Raw genomic sequence first — 20090 nt, forward strand, 5'->3', positions numbered from 1 at the left:
CGCGAGCCGGTGTAGATGCCACATGGTATCAAGCCATGTCAGTGACGCCGGACCACAGGGGACAGGAAGACAACAGGCGTCCATGTGGCTGACAAGGCTCTACTGAATGTGGAATGATGCCTTCACACACAGCGGCTGCTGCGGTGGCGGGAAGTCAGCGGTCCCCAGACAGCCCGATGACCAGGTTCACAAACTCTCACTTACTCTGAAGATGAATACATGTTCTCATCACTGCTCTCATCAGTGTATCACGTGTTAACCAACTCCCTCCCTTTCCCATTCTGAGGAAGGGCAGAGGGCTATGAAAGATGCAGCGCAGAATCCCAGAGGCACTAGAATGGACCAGGAAACCACAGCACCGCAGTGATTCCCCAGATCCGCTGTCCAGCAGGAGACAAACCAGGCTTCAGAGGAAGTTACAAAGAAAAAGCTGGATCTTACTCTTTCATTAAAGCACCACCAGGCCTCACGATCCGTCAAATAAAAGCAGCCTCTCAGACACGACACCCTCTAATTCACACCTGGCTACTCTGGCCGATGGTGTGACTTAAATTCAGCTCCGGGTGGTCGGCCTTTGACATTCTACCAACTCACATATTTGCATATTCAGAAGCCGTACAAGCACAAAAACATTCAAATGAAATCCACTATATGTTACAGTAGAATGACATGTAATTTATTCATAACTGACAGGCAGTACTCAAAATTAATTTAAATAAGCAAATGATTACACAAACGTCTAATAATACTAAAATTGATAGAAGGTATAAAATACCATGGGTATGAAATGCCATGGTAAATACTATTCAACAGACTACAATCATAATTCCAAACGAAGTCATGGTTTTTTAAAATGATTTTCAGCAGTTTTGAAATGATTTGATTTTGTCCCTCATCCAAGCAATTTACTTCTTCCACTGATACAAGACAAGGTCATTATTTTCAAGAAATATTACAGAATGACATAGCTCAGGTTCCTCTCTTGCAACACATTTTCTTGCAAATTGTTTTTCGATATCATCTCTTGACAGAGACGGCAAACCAGCCAGCACTGTGCCCCGAGCAAAGATGCCTGGATGAGAACGGTGCCAGGGTGTAACTCTGCGTTCAGCAACGGGCAGGCAGTGGAAAAGCTCTTGCAGCCTTCACCGTATGCATACTTCTTTTTTTGAGGCTCCAGCATCATCAACATATTTAGGCACCCAAGCGAGTAAAATTATGGGAATAAAATAATTGGATGTCCAGGTGATTACGCACAATGGCGACCGTGGGTAAGTTACAACAGAATTCTGTGGTACTTCAAATAAAAACAGCACCTACCTAAATTTGCTTCTTGTAAGCCTCGTTACATTTTCAAGAAGCGCAGCTGTGTTTGCAGGAATGATTTGGCTTATCATGTGTCTGTCTGTATTATTTGAAAGTCTTCTACTTTACTGGAATGAGATCCAAGCATGGACCTGGCTTGAGGGCTAGCAGCCGTAGTCACGAAACGTATCAATAAATTAAAAGGCTTTCACAGAACAAGGGTCAGCTAAATTTTTTACATACAAAATACAGCTAGAGAAACACAATTCTTCAATGCTGAATTATGAGGGAGAGGAAAACAATCTAAAAAAATAGAAAACTCTCTCCATACCCGGGCGTCAAGGCAAGATGTAACACTGCATAATGCCACAGTATGAGCAGTCAATGGATGACAGATACTCCAGAAATTGTGGTATCCTGGGGATCTGGTAATTACGACCAAGATATGAAAATACTGTACCAACAGGCATGCATACAATCACTGTGTGCATTCGGTGTGTGAGCTGGGACCTAAGCAGAGCGCTAACACAATAATGAGGCAGTGTTCCAGGGTATCCAGTAAAACCAGTGTGGGCGACTACATGTTGATCAGACCTTCTGAGGCAGCAAAGTGTGGGCACAGCGCCATGTCTGGGTTCTGCAGCTGTTTTATGATTCTCTTGCGGAATTTCTCTCGCACACGATTAAATTCCATTATGTCCATGGGGTCCTCTTCAATCCAAAACTTATGGAACTCGTGCATCAAATAGCCTGTTAGAGAGAAAGACAGTAATAAGAATGAAAGCAAAAAAAAAAATCCTTAATTGTATTCAAAATCACCCTGAATGCTGAAAGAGATGTCAGACCAAAGAACAGTAACCATGGAGCGCAAAGAAGAGATCGGAACACGGCCAATACTGCGGTTAAAAATTATTCTTTAAAACAGGCACAGTGGAAGCTACCGATTGCAAGATTTTTGCAATTGGTCCCAGAATTATTCTCACTCTTCTCAAGAAGGAAGAAAAATCAATTCTGTCATCTGTAGAGTATGAATAACATCTGGAACATTTTCTGAAAGGTCGACAGTAACTACTTCATCTTTCCCCTAATTAAATTAACATGATGGTTTGGTTTTTCAAAATGACTCCGGTCAGTCTTTTTTCTCTTGATATCTGATTTGAGTCAAGTTTTTAATCACCCTGACAAATCAAACGAATGTATTCTGATAATTCATTATGAGAAAAAAAAACCTGCAAACCAACTCTGAACAACACAGACTGGCCATTAAACCACATGAAATTGTTAATAAGACATCTTTGCTCTGAAGCATAATTGATATTCAAAAACTTTGTCTCAAAAATGTTCTCTACCAATGATCTGAACTGGGAAACTTTTTGGAACAAATGTTAAGTATCTGATTAGAAAACCCACTCACTGTATTGTTTCCCCACTGCACCTCCCCCTTTACCATATTTAGAATTGAACTGTGAACAGCTTTTTTGAAAAGACAATAACAGACGTGGCAAAACAAAGCAAGGTCAAGTGTCTCTAAGAAAAAAATATTTTAAAAGGAAATAATACTAGTTAGAAAAAAGGAAACCAAACATTACACAAGCTTTTCTTTGTCTTAACATTAGAAGACAGTTGGGAGGAAGGATTCTGGAGCCAGAAACCTGGTTTAAATCCTAGCCCTTCCCCTCCTTGGAGAAGGAGTGAGCAACACATGACCGGGGGGCACAGGAAGGGAATTTTGGAACATACATACATAATTCTAATAGTAAAAAAAAAAAAAATCAATAGCTTTTGTTTTTCTGGTAAGTAGCTACTTATGGGACAAGCTTTAGCATAGTTCCAATAACAGATTTTAAAAAAATCTTTATTTATATCTCATTATAATACAAAATTAGAAATGACCTTCCGTCCCACCCCTACACACACTGCCAGACGTGGGTCTACTTCCACAAACTCACCTGATTTCTCATTCATGACATTAAGTATGCCATTACACCTCTAAGTTTATGGTCTCTCTCTTCAATATAGGAGAAAGGGTAGCAAGGAGAGAGAATTTATTTTATTTTTTCTTCGGGTTGGCTCACTTCCTTTAGGATTTGTGTCTGGGCTCTCTACACACATTAACACGCTATGTTAATCCGTGTTAACACTGGTTAACATATTGACTGTTATTAACATCTCTGATGGGGACACATCCCAATCCTCATCCAAATGCCTCCGGGCTACACCAGCCAGGGCCCACAGCCACTGTCGTGGGAACCTGATCACAGCAGAGAAGCCCCAGATCGGAGGTAGCGATCCTAGGAGCCATCCCATCTGACTCTGCTCCATCGGATGCTTGGATTCCCTGAGGCAGCACCCAGCCTTGAGCTCCTCTGGTGACAACACTGACATTAGCCTGTCCCATGGCATGGATGAAGAACCTGGTTCTTTAGAGGTCCTTTCTCACACTGGGCCCAAATTTCCTGCCCCATATTTCTTGGAACAAATTCAACACTTCTCCAACTCAAGGATTTGAAGGGATGCCCTTTATGCCATGAGGTTAAGCACCGCCACTACTTCTTACCATTTCTCATATGCACGACTTGGGGTCCGTTTCTCATCCTGGGTGTTTCAGTGCACACCAACAGAAACTCGTTTCCTCTAATCTCAGTATCTCATTCAACCAAAAGAATTCAATCATCTATCCGTCCTAAAGTATCCCAAGAATGGCATGAGGGACTTTAAACCAATGTAGACCCTCCCAGATTCAACCAAACACCATAGTTCAATAAAATGAAGCTCATGTCACTAAAGTTTGAGATCCACTGGTTTAGAAGACGCCCTCTTTTTAAGTTCCCTTGGTTTCTTTCTAAACGTTATAGTGTTTATGGTTCTAAATAAAATCTATGATCATTTATAATTTCTTCCTCCCTTGCTCTATAAAACACACACATAATTTTCCTGACTTGGCCTCTGAGCTCAGATAAACACACCTGAGCTGTTCTGTATACAGAGTCAGATTTCCAATCCTGATGAATTAGAAGCAACTCATTAGTACCATGATTAATAAGGTATTCACTCTTATTGACAATAATAAACAGGCACTATGAAAAATGCCTTAATGAGGAATTCACTTTTCCACAATGTACATACTCACTCTAAAGGTGTCTGGTGTAGCACGGAGTTTTAGAATACAGATCCATTTGGTTTCACCATTTTTCTACCTTACAATGTAACTACAGGAGAACACTGTGAAAACTTTAAAAGATAGGCTAGGGGAAGAGCAGAAGAAGAGGGGTTAATAATCTGACACCATTTTCCTTCCTCTACAGGCTACAAAAGTCAAGCTATAAATCTTGCAAACTGACTCCCTGGGACTCTATCTCATCAGGAAAATAATTAGACACCGTATAACATGATTGTAATCAAAATGCAGAAATAGCGGCTTGGCTTCCAGGGTCCATGTTATAATCACGAAACTTCACTCATTTATATAACATTACAGACTGTTCATAAATCCATTTAGCCAACTGATCAGTTGGCCCATCTGCCAATTAACAAACATGTAACAGATTTGAGGAAAAGGCAGAAGTCCTCATGCTGCACAAACCTTAGCTTCTTATAGAAAGAGAGGGAGCCAGGCAGACAATTTCAGGTGATCTGTTGGCCAAGGAAGCTAACAAAATGGCGTGAAGAGCAGGGGGAGGAGAGAGAGGCCAGGCTACTGCTTACAGCCTCTTATTTAATTCTCACAACAGTTTCATGGAATAGGTAACGCAGAGTAAATCTTCACTTTACAGATGAGGACGTTGGGTTTAGAAAAGATACCTGAATGGTGTACAATTACACAATTACAGCTGGAAGCTGGAAGCCGGGACCTGAAATCAGCTGCCTTTTCCGGTGTATTCTCTCTCTCCGGTTCTTATTCTTAGTGAAAGTCAAAGAAAAGATAATTCTCCTTCCTCTTCTGGGCACTGTACTTTTTCCTTATGCTCACGACGCCTAACCTGACTTCATTTCAGTGGAGCTGCCCGTTCAGGGAAGCCGTAGATTGAATGCAATTTTCATGGCACACTGCCTTGGCAGTGCCGCGCTCACTGAATAAAACTATAAAGTCAAAATGATAGAGCTATTATACTCTTAGATGCTTTCACCTAGATGAAATGCCTGTTTTGAATACTAATGTGCCCTTCCAGCTCAAGCCTGCAGCGTATTTGTTGTTGCTTGAAGGTGCCCTGGTTTTGCTTCACTGCATTTTGGTTAGTAGACGGCAGAGACACATGGGAGGACACAGGTAACTGCAAGAATATTACAGAGGAGACGTGCAGCACTGATCACGTCTGACAGAGGAGCGATGAATTCAGGGCAGTTTGCTTCCTCTAAGGAGGACTGAGTTCCTCTGCCCCACCCCAATCCACAGCGGATGGCTGCTGTTTCTAAAACCTGGTGAGGGTCTTAAAAAATAAGTCATCCTAACGCATGCTTATTCGCCTGGGTTAGGGTTAGGGTTCTCTTGGAAGCTTATCAGTTCAGGCCAAGGCTACATTTTTGCAGAGAAACTAGACTCCCCTTCTCCCAAAAGGACATCATCCAATATTCAAGCTTCCCATCCATCCATCCATCCATTCATCGGTCCATCCGTTTACTGAGCACCTACTCTGTATCAGGCTCTGTGCTGAGGATACAGCAGTGAACAAAACACACATTCCTGTCCTTGTATGTCAGTTCCTATGATTCTAACTTTGATTCCCTCCTGTGAGAGCTTCCCGACCGTGTGGCTCTGACTTTCTCCTTAATGCCGATGAATCCCAAATCTGCCCCCTTGTAATTCTTCAGAGCTCCAGAGCCTTATGTTAGAGTGTCCACTATTTCCCAGAAGGAACACACACACCCCTGGTATACCTAAAACTAAACTCATTCTACTTTTCCTCAAAAGTAAGGGCACAGTAAATACAGAATAAGGTGAGAACAAGGGATACAGAAACACAGCGGGGAGTCCCTTTTACTTAGATCGATGCTCTTTCAAATGGTGCACAGAAGCCCTTCCAAGATATCCTTCCCACCCCTGCCTTTTTCCCTCCTGTCGTCTCTCGACTGCCCTCCTCCCAGCCCACGCCCTGTGCTGTAGCCCCTGACTCCATCAGGCTGTTCCTCATCGCCTGGACCACTCCCTCAGGCCGGACCACGAGGCCACCACTGTATTTTCAGCTACTCAGCCTTCAGGTCTCATGAAATTGGCCTTTGCTTCGGGAAGCTCTCTCTGACCCCCAGGCTGAGTGACGTACGCCAGCCACAGGCCTTTTCAATTTTTGAAAAACAGTATCTTTACTTCTTCAATAACAAAATTCTTCCCAGTGTGCTTTAATTACCTGTTCAGGTGTCAATCTCCCTCAGCACAGACTCTGATCTGTAGTAAAGCCTCAGTACTAGTTGTCGAAAACGGTCAGAATTGTGACAGGAGTGAATACAATGACCTAGTTGCCAGAGTAGGAGCTGTAATCACATATGTAGGGGGCTTCCATTCTCCATGAACAAGTCATAAAATGGATATATTTTAAAATTTGCCCTTTATTTTTATTCAGCTTATAACATGCACATAGTTCAGAGTCAAATAATTTAATGTCCTGTTACAAAAAGCAAACAAAACCTAGCAGCACCTCCTGTCCTAATTCCTGCTTCCTTAAGGCAACATGTCAACCCTTTCAGCTGATTCTTTTGATTATTGACCGCCATAGCTCTCAATAATTTCCCATTGCTTGATTTTTTGACTTCCTTCATCTTGCAGAGTCTATTCTCTTCTGTGATAGATTTTCTGCTTTCTGGACCCTATTTATTCCTTTCAGGATTACTCTTATCTTGTGGAAACATACCCTTCAGGAGCGTCCTTATAAAGGCAAAAGGAGGTAAAATGTTTAAGACTTTGGGTTCAAAAAAAGGTGTTTTTTCTACTCCCACACTTACCTGGTAAGTTGGACTGGGTATAGAATTCTAAATTGGAAATCATATTCTCTTAGATTTTTAAAAATATTCTCTTGAATTTTTGAAAACGTTATTCAACTGTCTTCTAGAATACAATGCTGCTGTTGAGAAGTCCAATGTCATCTTCAGTCCCAGTTCTTGACATGACAGATTTGGAAATTTTTAGAATCATCTCTTTCATGTATCATGAGATTTCACAATGACATGGATCTCAGTGTGAATCCATTTTAATCTGCTATGCTGGTGCTCACTTGTTTAAATACGAAAAGCCATCCTTTAGTTCTGAATATTTTTCTTGATTTAGTTCTTTGACCCTCTCCCCTCAGTTGCACTGTTACTTTTCTGGCACTCCTATTACTCAGCTGTCAGACTTCTAAGAATGGTCCTTTAATTTTTCAACCCTTAGTTTCTATTTTTCATCTTTTACTTTCTATTCTACTTTCTGTAGAAGTTTTCAGCTTTATCTTCTAATCCTTCTTGGAGATTTCATTTCTGTTTTCCGATTTTTAATTTCTAAGAGCACTCTGTTGTTCTCTGAATGCTCTTTCTGTGACACCTTGTTCTTGTTTCATAGTTGCAATTTCTTCTCTTATCTCTTTGGGGATATTAATGATACATATTTTTGAAGTTTTTTTCTCTCACATGGTTTCTATTTCTTCGCAGTGGCTTTATTTCTGCTTGTTTTGGACTCTCTTTCATGCTTGAGGCTTTCCTTTATTTTCTTTTTTTTTTTTTCTTTTAATGGACTTTATTTTTTCAGGGCAGTTTCAGGTTTATAGCAGAACTGAGCAGAAAATACAGAGTTTACACATAGCCCTCTCCACCCACACATATATACTCTGCTACCCTCAACATCCCTCATCATGCGGCATATTTGGTATAATTGATGAAGCAACACGGGCACATTATTATCAGCCAAAGTCCACAGTTTACATTCGGGTTCAGTCTTGATGCTGCACTTTTTATGGGTTTTGACAAACGCATCATGACATGCAGCCACCACTATAACATCATACAGAATAATTTCATTGCCCTAAAAATTCCTTGTGCTCCATTTATTCATCTTCCTTTGTTTTCTTGTTATCTAGTGGTGCTTAAGAAACTATTCCAAAATCCAGTGGCTTAAAACAACCATTTTAATACACTCATGAATTCGGTGGGTTAGGAATTCAGAAAGGATATAGCAGGGATGGATCCACAATGCCTGCAGTCTCAACTGGCAAGACCTGAAGGCTGGGGGGGGGTGACTTGACAGCTGGCGGCAGGAATCATGTGGAGGCAAGTTCACTCACACGTCTGGTGGTGGATGCTGACTACCAGGTGGGGCCTCATCCGGGGCTGTCAGTCAGATTACCTGCATGCGGCTGTTCTGTATGTCCTGGACTTCCTCACAGCATAGAGGAATTAGATCCCTTTCACAGTGGCTTGTGCCTCCAAAGGCAGCTCAGTCTCTGATCACCAGATAAAAACCTTCCCTAACGTAGCCCTGGAAGTCACAGAGTGTCAAAATCTGCTTACTCTATTGGTCAGCCAACTGGTCAGCCCAGATTCAAGGTGTGAAAGAAACAAAGAAGTCCTACCACTCAGCGGGAAGAGTGTCAAGGAATCTGAGGGCATGTTTTTAACCATCACAAACATCCGATAATCCCTGGCTGGCTGTAACTATTTTTTACTAAATAAAAAGCCAACTGGAATAAAAGATGATTGGAAGGTCTGAGCACATAGGACAGGTCTGTTGACTGTGAGCAGGACTGTAGAGAGACATGCCTGGGCCATTTCACTGGGGAAACCCAGAGGGTAGAATCTTTAGCTATTTTCTCTTGGGATGTTCAGATTTCAGAGAAGGCTCTGCCAATCTCTTGACTGGCTGCCAAAGTGACAGGAACTGGGGAGGAGAAGGAGCCTGGGCCTCAGTCTTCATCACCACTTTCAGGATGATTCGCCACCATCTGTACCTGATTCTCACCAGACCAGAGACTCTTTATTTTTCTTTCTCTGGAAAGAGACACCAGCCTCTGCTGAGAAGGGGGAAGGACAGACGCTGTCTCCTGGGGAAGAGGATTCAGGCCTCTCAGAGCTTCTTCATGTGCTTTCATGCACTCTTGCTATTTTCGGTCTTACCTTAATCTTCATTTTCTGAGATACCTAATGCTGCCAGTTCCTGAAGCTTTTGGGGAGCCCTGTGGAATAAATCAGCTTGCTCCTCACCTTTCCACACCCCATTTGGGATTTGCCCACTCAAGACCACTAATTCCTTCAGCGCTTACTCTACCTTCCAGCTTTCAAAATGAGGTTTTCTTGCCTTGTTTCTGATTTCTCCTATTCTTGTGCATCTATGCTTTCTTAGAAAAATCTCTTTATGTTAACTTTAGTGAAGTTTCAGAAGGGAGCATAATGCATACATTAGTTACGTTGTCTTTAACTGGAAGTCCTAGTAAGTAGATATCAAAGAAGACAGAATCCTAGATGATATAATCACTATTAATTTAGGAATTTCGGTAAAATAAATTGCTGTTAACTTGTGACTTTGCCACATTTTAAAAATGAACTGGGGAACCATACTCTCCTGGGGGTAGATTTGGGGTGAAATAACATGAATTAACCATACTTAGAGCCAGTGGCAGACCTCTTTTGCAACTTAACAGGAGAAAAAAAGCTGAGAGAAACCTAAGGAGAAGAACTTTGAAATTTTTCCTAAGAAAGCTTAGGCATGAGGCCCTCAGTGTAGTAAGCATGGTTTCAATGGTTTCAAAGACATTTCTCCTTCAAATTGCTCAGGTCGATTGATGACTTGGTGGACTGTCTTCCTACGTTCCTCCAAACCAGACTGTGTCTGGCCTGCAGGGATCGTAAGGCCACTCAGCTACATTCTAGGATCCAGGGCTCCACTAAATGGTCTCGGACTTTATCTTCTAAGACCTCAGTGCAAGTGCAACCCCAAAGGATGCCCTTCAGGGAAGAACAACATGAGGCTCCAGTTCAGGGTCAACAACACTTCCCGCTACCAGCACCCACACTTACAGGGGTGACAGATACTATCCTCTGTGGCAAGTAATCGCGATGCCACTCCGACACCATCCCCACCGCCCACTACTCCACCGCCTCCTCTTCCTAATGCTCACTGAGCACCAGCTACGGGGCTGGCTAGTAAAGCTTCTTTTTAATCTTCCTCTCATGTTACCTCCATAGCAACTCTATGAGGAAAGGACTCATTTTATAGATGAGGTAACTGAGGCTTAGAGAGGTTAGTAAAAGAGATCTGAGAGTCACTCCAGCTGTCCTCAGAGCCTACACTCTTAAGGGCTGTGCCATGCTGGACCAGAGGGAGAAAAACAACTCGTGATGCCTTTAAAAGTCAGACTGAGATTTGATACACTGAATATTAGGCAAGATCTGGGAATGAGAAAAGATTCATGATGCCTGAACATGTGTAGGTTTTGAACAAGAAAACGAAATCCAAACCAAAGAAAGAAGTTCAAACGCCCCAAAACAGCCAAGCCACAAAGATCCCTCGGCTTCAACCCCCGCCTAGAGTGTTCTACAGAAACCCGAGTCAACAGGTAAACAACAGGACACTCACAGAACGTCTGCTGGAAGTGAGACAATGTTGGAGCTTCTGGGGCGATGTTGTAGAAATGAGTTTTCAGAGCTCCGCTCACCAGTAGGTTATACGCCAGGTCAGTTATATTGATGCCCACAATTGCAAATGAGTACCTGTGAAGTGCGAAACAACACCAACTGGGTGTCACATATGGTAAGTAAACATTTTAAAAAGTGATCATTTGAGTTTTAAATTACTATTAAATTATCAGAGTCGCAGATTCCCCTTCTCTCCCCACCTCGTCAATACCCTGAATCTTACAAATTATCAGAAAATTTCAATACTTATACCAAAAGAATGGAGAGTTCATATGCTTTGACTTGGTAATTCTATCCCCAAATATACGAGAGGAAAAAAAATCAGAAAATGACAAAGCTTTAATGCAAGGATAGTCATTTCAGCATTATTTATAAGGCAAAGAAGACATGTAAGCTATTCCTATATCCTACAGAAGGTGAGTGGGGAAGTAAATTACGGTAATCTCGTATAACAGATTACAGCTAATAAAAACTGTATTCCTAAAGGCTATTTAAGCAGGATATTAACATTATGTACAGAACAAGCCAAGTTTTATTACACACACACAAATGTGCATAGAAATTCCACAAAATATTGATATGAGTATGTTAGAGTAATAAGATCAGGCTGATTTTTTTGGTTCACTGTCCTATATTTTTGAAATTTTCTATAAATAATCATAAATTACTTTTAAAATGAGGAAAAGTTTAGTGTCTTAATACTCAGGGTATATTTTCTAGTCCATTTTCTGCATATCTATCCAAAATTAAGTGAAATTGAGTTTTTAAGTCCTCTCTGCTAATATAAATCCAACACATAAAAAAAAAAGTTCTTTGTTGGCAGAAATATTTTTGGATGAATTGGGGCAATATTAAAAAAAAAACACTTCTAAGGTAAATTTTTATCTAGTAGCCTGATCCTTGACAGAAATCCTTGAGGGAAAACTAGCAAATAAAATTCCAAATTATGATTTTGAAAATCATTTCCACAGTTATAACTTTCCAAACCGCATCACTTGGTCACAGGAAAGTAGTATCATATCATCATCCAGATAGATCAAAAACATATAAACAGGTCCTTTTCAAAATTCAGCGGGGTTATAGAGTTCCATCAGGACAAGTGGATTTTCACCCCTGTCATCTTTACAGCGCTCTTGGGCATTTTTATTCTGGTTCTGGCTCAGACTGACAACCTTTATATATGAAATCCACACTCACCCAATTGCTTTCTCCATCCTTTTCTTCTCCCATTCTGCTTTGCTGAATTTGCTGAATAAATGAATAAATGAATGAATGAATACATGAATAAATAAGATCTGGTCTCTAATTGGTGCTTGTTCTCCTTTAACGTTTTTGTTAAAACTGTTGACTAGAGGCGGGGATATCTGTAACTCACTTATCAAACACTAATCAATTTAAATGTCATTAATTAAATAGCCGCAATATAACTTACGTGGGGCTCAGAGTATCCCCATTTACTTTAGTGCAGCAGTGATTGACAGACCTAAAGGCCCAACATTGAGACACTCTTTCATATTATCCAGTCATTATCAAACAATACTTCATCCAAGAAACCTTGCCTGGTGTCTCTCTCTCCTCTAACAAGATGCTCCCTCACCCTATCATGACGCCCCACTGCATTTTGTTTGGTTTTATGGCATTTATCCCACCCAGCCTTACTTGTAATGTCTGGCACACAGCAGATGCCAAATAAATGTTTACTGATAAATAAATAATTGAGTCAGTGACAAAAAGAAAGAAGGAAAGAAGGGAGGGAGGGAGGGAAGAACACACAGGTTCTAAAAATTCTGTTCCAACAAGAGCTATGGCATTTCCTGTGGCTAAGCAAGACAGCTAAACCACAGCAGTTCCATTTTAATCCCTTTTTATAATTTGAGCTTCTGAATGAGACTGTTTGAAGAAAGAATTCTATAATAAAAGCATTGTGAAAATGCTGACTGGCATTCTATTACTTTGTGTCCTTTCTCACTCCCCTAATCTCACCCGCTTCCACACTGCCAGCATCTTAAAGACAGGAATCATGATCCCTCTTCATTGTGGCCAATGTGCCCTTCCTTTGGTGATCTACACTGAAAAATGTGGTTAGCCTTTGAACTAAATAAAATTTTAAAGCTAAAGTTATTATGAACACTTAGCTTTCCACCTAGGCAGGAGAAAGGGGAATGCTCTATAGAACACTGCAAACACTACATTAAAAGACACACATGTAACACACACAGCACAGCCCACAAAAACATGACACAAAACCTGGATTTATATATACTTTCTACTGGCTTTAATTCAAAGTAACTGCCCTTAATTCATGTTAAAATAAACCACTTCTTTTTCAAGTGTGACTACCAATTAACACACCAACCAGCCAGCCACAGAGGCATCAGATGTTTCACCTTAAAAGAATAATACCCAAGTGAAAATGAGTTGGGTGTGAAATCTAAGAAATTTTATATAACCAAATTTATAAGCACTTATTTTCTCTTCGACAAAGTTTTATAAATACATAGCGTCTCTGTATTTGTTAAATTAAATCTCTCTCTGCATAGGAAATCTACAAAAAGGCCAAATGACCTCTACTCATTTGATTACTTATAGGATAACCTGATCCAAACAGAAGGAATTCCTCTCTTCAGGAAATACACACACACAACAAACAAACAAACAAAATGAACCATCAAAATTCTCCTCTTAAACTTGAATCTACTTTTATCCCTCAAGTTACTTCAAAATTCAATAGATGGGTCTTCACGAGAGCAATAATGTAAAATGTTTGCTGAAGAGCAGACAGGAAAGAACTTTCCTTAGTGTGCGTGGCTTTTCCCTGTCTAACACTTGAAATATTCAGGGATGAACAGAACTTATGCTGATATCACAGTGGGTCAGTATCCATTGGGCTATGTGCCAACTCTGTATTTTCTGCTCAATTCTGCTGTGAACCTGAAGCTGCTCCAAAAAAATTAAGTCTATTAAAAAATTAATTTAAAAAATATATATTTCTTTCAGACATTGGTGAAGGACAGTAGCATTTTCAACACATTCTGACTTGTCTTCAGTCACATTTACCATCAATATGAAATGATTAATACGTAAACTTCATCTAGTCAATTTTATGGTACCTTGAGGGACAAAGTGCATCCTTGCACACACACACACACACAAATACACACACACAAATGCTAGACTCTTCTTAAATAAGAGTAATCACACAAACCCTCAAGGGTCTCCTCTCTGATGGTCAACAGAGGATATAAAACTAAAAGCCTTTCTTTCAGAACGGCTCATAGACAAAGTTAATCTCCCTCCAATGGCTAATCAAAAAATATTTTAAGCCAATTGTCACTTCTTGAGGACCATGGAGGATTCATGTCTTCTGGCTTATGCTCCTTCAAGAAATGCCACCTGACAGTGCGTACAGACTCCTCAGCCAATTCTAATTAGAGAGAGGTCAGAGTCTTTATATCACAGAAGCATGCAATTCTGAAAATGTCATTCAAAACGGAAATAGCTCAATTTTAACCATGTAATATATGAAGAAAGAGGTAAGTGATTTTAGTGTTTTTCTCAAAGTAAAGGTAAAGAAAATGAAAACTTAACATTATAAAAATTATAATTATAAATTTGGGAAGAAGAGTATAGTTTAATGAATCTCAGCCAACTGAAGCTAGAATGAATATAATAGTAAGGTCAACTTGTTTGTAAATTTTGAGAATGGTATGATAAAATGTTGGACTTATTTAGCAAACAGGAACCTAACAAGGAATCTGCCATGCTGAGGAGAAAAAAGTAATACAAAACTATGGGTGCAAAATAGAAGAACTCCTTATAATAACAGGATTAAAGCATGTATATACAATAATTACTTGGTCTAATAATGCAGTTAGAACTACGTTAATAGAAGAGCGAATCTGCTCTGTGCAACAGAATTCCCCAATAAAATGTCCCTCTCTTGGAGTAGATGGGATCAGAGTACGTGTGGTAACGTGGTGAGCCTTTAGGTGAAGTGTTCAAAATGTTTCTGCAATGAGATACAGCCATGGCTGCAGAAAAGCTCTTAGACATTTTCCATCAGGTCTGTCTAATATGCTTTTTCCTTCACCAAAAACAGCCCAAATGTAATGAACTATGTTACATAAAAAGTTGGGAAATGTCTACCTTTTTGAAAAAGTTTCATGAATTTATATTTCTTTAAAAATTCTTACCCATGCTTATTCTAAAATAAACGCAGGAAAACACAAAAGCAAAGAAAAATACCTTATTTCCTCTTTAGTGATATCCCTTCACGTAATCAGTTAAAGACAAAAATTTAGAAAGGTAAATGAAAATGCGAACAATTGAGAATCTGCAATTTAATTAAGGAAAAAAAAAAAAAGAGCCTCAGCAATTTCAGACTTTCTCGGTGGCTGCCTGACTGCATGGCTTCCATCCTTTCCTCTGTTCCCCCATCACGGCCCCCTGTCTCTGAGCTCTTTCTTCCAGACTCTATTTCATCCTCCTTCTGTGCTCACCTCCTCATCTTCCTAGACACCAGGGATTTTATCAGTCCCTTCAAATACGTATCTCACTTGAATGGCGCCATTTTACATCCTGAATTCTGTAACAAGAACCTGACATTCTAACCTTCCTATCCAGCATTTGCCAAAAGGGGCTTGTTCGAAAGAGCTTTAAGCCTCGCTTCTGGTGGGCCGACTCTCCTGGGAATCTCACCAACAGAGCGATACAGGAGATGGAGCTAACTCGACCTAATCCACAGAGCCTAATCCACCTTTTATTTCAACAATTACCTGCATTTCGGATGAAGAGAATCAGAGAGGACCTGCTGCGCTGCTGCAGGATCCCGTTCCGCAAAATACCTGCAGTGGGAGGGAAAGAAGATCGCAATTCCACACCTGCTGAATTACATCATCTCAATCCAATCTGAGGCCATTCTGGACTCAGAGAAGGACGTCGGGTAAGTACATAGCACTCGGTTCAGCTCCCCCAGAGAATGAGCAGCTTTTCATGATAGAATTTTCCCACTATAATGACAGTATCAGAGGGTAGCTGTATACCGTACATAGATTTAGGAGTAATTCCAGTAGATCTGAAAAATTTAACTATGAATTTTGCCACTCTCCAGAAAGCCAAAGGTATTCTTATTAAGAAGGGTTATAGATTCTCATTAGGAAGGCAGGAGGAGGTCTATCAGAAGGCAGAAAAGGCCTGGCTAAGGGGACATGGTGAGAGGCCGTGACAGCCAAAGGGCAGAGAAAGGATGACACTAGGGGAGGTGATAGAGGCTGCATTTCAAATATATTTTCTTGGAGAATATTCATGGGGTGGTAGAATCCTGGATGAAAATATCTTATGGAGCTTAGAGACGTTAAAAATAAAAGTCTGTTCTGGAAAGACGTGGGCAATGAAGTTTCCTAACAAATATAAAACCTTACACACCCTCAAAATACATCATAAAAAGTGCTTCACAAAGACAATTATAAAATAAGACTATATCATACACTGTTTAATTTGATGTGTGTATATTTCCTGCATATATCTAAAGGATAAAATACGCTCTTAAATTTTCTCTCGGAAAGTTTCAAAACTAGTCAGCAAATTTAGTGTGTGTGTCCATGATTATTAATAAAATTGAGTCTCTTTACACGTTTGTCAGCCATCTAGGCTTCTTTTTTAATATCTTGTCTGTTCATATTTCTTGGTCTAGGATATCTAAAAAATGTCCTCAAATAAATAAGACTAATAAGCCGAAAGAGAATAATATACTGGATATGGATCCTTTATCATTATTAATGTCAATACTGGCTTTCTATTCATTTTATTTATCATGGCTTATCCTACAGAATATTTCAATTTCAATGCATGAGATTTATTTATTTTTCTTCTACATTTTATGCTTTTTTCTGTTTTTATCTTTAAGAAATTCCTCCTTATTCATGTATCTTAAAGATTTTCTCCTAAAAGTTGTAAAGATTGGTTTTTGACATTCAATTTGTAAACTGAGTTGAGGCAGAGGTTTCATTTCACGTTTCAAATGGAAGGCCAGTTGTCCTAGTTCCATTTATTCAAAAGCTCATCCTTTACCCACTCAGTTGTAACATCACCTTTGTCATCACAATTTACTTTTTTATTCATTCACATTGCACGATAATGTAGCACTTAAAACATTTTATTTAAAAGTGGGTGATTATTCTGATATAAAGACCAAACTAGTGGTTACCAGTTGGGGAGGGTGGAAAGGGCAGTACAGGTGTGCGGGAGTGGGAAGTACAAACTGCTGGGTGTAAGACAGTCTATGAGGATGTATTGTGCAACACGGGGAACACAGCCACCTTTTATAATAACTGTAAATGGAATGTAACCTTTAAAAGTTGTATAAAAGGTTTAACATCTTAAAAAAAAGAATGGGTGATTATTAAACTTCCTAAATTTAAAATAAAAGTGAAGCCCTAGGGTGGAAATGGGTGCCATTAAAATGACTAAGGTTAAATTTTTTAAAAAATATATATCACCATCCACACTAACAGGGTTGTGTCAAAGGACACAAAAACCACCTTAAAAGGATTCCCTTTGGCTTGAAAAAGAGTGGCGACAAACGACCTAATTTAAGCACGAAAAAATTATGAGCACAATTAGTTGGATCATAATAAATATGCAAAAGCCAGGAGAAGTAAAATGATAATAAAAAATATAGAGTTAAAGCCTAAAAAAAAAAAGTTGGATCACCAACAAGGGAACTAGGGCGCCAACGCCTCACTCTGAAAATTGGCACCTTATCTACTTGAGCAGCTGTCTTGCCTGTATTTTAGAGAAACCAAATAACCACAGATAATAAAGGAAACTGTCTTTACGGAATTCCAGCCACCAACCACGGGAAGAATAACAGAGCTAGAAAAGCGGTCTTTGTTACAATTAATTGGTTCAGTGATGACCACGGGAGGAAATGGTTAAAGGGCTGGTGGGGGGCTTCACAACGGGGCCATCAGACCATGATTCCTCTGATCCACCTCAGCACAGGACTGAGAGCGTGGATGCTGCGGGCCTCCCACTGTGATGTCAACATGAACGTACTCAAGCCTTTCTGAGTATCTCTGACTTTCAGGACACACTGGGGACGGGTACAAATGCAAACAGACAAATTCCAGATTGTGGGACATTTTATGGGACAGTTGACCCAGAATCTTGCACGAGTTAATGACGTGGTACAGGAGGCAAAAGGAGAGGACAGAGGAGGACAGCCTGCTCTAATTAAAAGAGACCAGAGAGATAGAATCACTAAATACAATGTGTAGGTCTTATATGAAACTGGATTAAAACAAACCACTTGTAAAAAGACCTTTTGAGAGAACTGGGAAATTTGAATACGAACAGGATACAGATGATACCAAGAGATCATTGTTCATTTTGTTTGGTGTAATAATGGCACTGGGGCTAATGTAAAGTAATATTCATGTCTTTCAGAGCTGCATGTTGAAATATGAGCATGAAATGACAAAAAGTGTAGCATTTTCACTCACACACTTCAACCAAAAAAAAAAACAAACCCACGAATGTTGCAAGTATTTCAAAACCTCAATAATTACTGAATCTGAGTGATCAGGACAAAGGGGGTTCTTCATAATCTTCCTTCTGTTTTTGTATAGAATTGAAGTTTTTCATAATAAAAAATTAAAAACAAATTTGAGATTTGCTTAAAAGAATCCATCAAGTTTACCAAATAAAAGGAAGATGGGAGTAGCTTTTTAAATTTTATGAACCTGAGTTCAAGTCAGAGGACTTGAGTGTTTTCTTAGAGTCTTCTGGGAAGTTGCTTTTGGGACTAATGACTCAACTTTGCCATTTCAATACGAGGAGACCGTAACATCGCTTTAAAATTCAACCATCCTTCATTTTACTTACTGCAAATTGTACAGTCCCAAAAGTCCCATTCCTCGAAAATCTGTTTTAGGATCATCACCTTGGAAACCGATTTCACACCACTGCTTAGAAATCCGGGACTCCAGTGGAGTATTGGGCTTCAGGAACTTCCACAACTGAAGACAAGGAAAAAAATCAGCCTACTGATATACACACATAACACTCTTCATGCCTCAAATTTAGTGAAGTACGTGACTAGGAGGACCTTTGCAAAGCTGAATATTTGCCAATACATTTGCCAATACATCCTCCTCCTCCTCCTCCACCTCCACCTCCTCCTCCACCTCCTCCTCCTCCTCCTCCACCTCCTTCTTCACCTCCTCCTCCTCCACCTCCTCCTACACCTCCTCCTCCACCTCCTCCTACACCTCCTCCTCCACCTACACCTCCTCCTCCACCTACACCTCCTCCTCCTCCTACACCTCCTCCTCCTCCACCTCCTCCTCCTCCACCTCCTCCTCCACCTACACCTCCTCCTCCACCTCCTCCTCCTCCTCCTCCACCTCCTCCACCTCCTCCACCTCCTCCTCCTCCTCCTCCACCTCCTCCTCCTCCTCCTCCTCCTCCTCCACCTCCTCCTCCACCTCCTCCTCCTCCTCCACCTCCTCCTCCTCCTCCTCCTCCTCCTCCTCCACCTCCTCCTCCTCCACCTCCTCCTCCACCTCCTCCTCCACCTCCTCCTCCTCCTCCTCCTCCTCCACCTCCAGCTCCTCCTCCACTTCCTCCAGCTCCCCCTCCTTCGCCTCCTCCTCCACCTCCTCCTCCTCCACCTCCTCCTCCTCCACCTCCGCCTCCTCCTCCACCTCCTCCTCCTCCTCCTCCACCTCCTCCGCCTCCTCCTCCTCCTCCACCTCCTCCGCCTCCTCCTCCACCTCCGCCTCCGCCTCCTCCTCCGCCTCCGCCTCCTCCTCCGCCTCCGCCTCCTCCGCCTCCTCCTCCTCCGCCTCCTCCTCCACCTCCGCCTCCTCCTCCTCCGCCTCCTCCTCCACCTCCGCCTCCTCCGCCTCCTCCTCCCCCTCCGCCTCCTCCCCCTCCTCCGCCTCCTCCTCCTCCGCCTCCTCCTCCTCCGCCTCCTCCTCCTCCTCCGCCTCCTCCTCCTCCTCCGCCTCCTCCTCCTCCGCCTCCTCCTCCTCCACCTCCTCCTCCTTCTCCTCCTGCACCTCCTCCTCCACCTCCTCCACCTCCTCCTCCTCCTCCACCTCCTCCTCCTCCTCCTCCACCTCCTCCTCCTCCTCCACCTCCTCCTCCTCCTCCACCTCCAACTCCTCCTCCTCCACCTCCTCCTCCTCCTC

General features: G+C 41.3%; 1 protein-coding gene across 6 annotated transcripts in view; it reads right to left on the bottom strand.

Annotated features, from left to right (window-relative positions):
- Positions 1-250: 250 nt before the first annotated feature.
- Positions 251-20090, bottom strand: part of ELMOD1 (ELMO domain containing 1) — a 75599-nt gene continuing 55759 nt past the window's right edge. For 5 of the 6 annotated variants that reach the window (XM_015250897.3, XM_072953932.1, XM_072953935.1 and 2 more), the window contains 5 exons: positions 18781-18914; positions 15672-15740; positions 12094-12144; positions 10838-10971; positions 252-2055 (listed from right to left, as the gene is read on the bottom strand). In XM_015250897.3, the coding sequence (XP_015106383.1) occupies positions 1883-2055; positions 10838-10971; positions 12094-12144; positions 15672-15740; positions 18781-18914 (561 nt within the window). In that variant the 3' untranslated portion in view covers positions 252-1882. Of the gene's footprint in view, positions 2056-10837; positions 10972-12093; positions 12145-15671; positions 15741-18780; positions 18915-20090 lie in introns of all 6 variants that reach the window. The other variant, XM_072953936.1, reaches the window with a different exon arrangement.

The sequence above is a fragment of the Vicugna pacos genome, chromosome 33 (assembly GCF_048564905.1).
Source record: "Vicugna pacos chromosome 33, VicPac4, whole genome shotgun sequence".
Classification (NCBI taxonomy): domain Eukaryota; kingdom Metazoa; phylum Chordata; class Mammalia; order Artiodactyla; family Camelidae; genus Vicugna; species Vicugna pacos.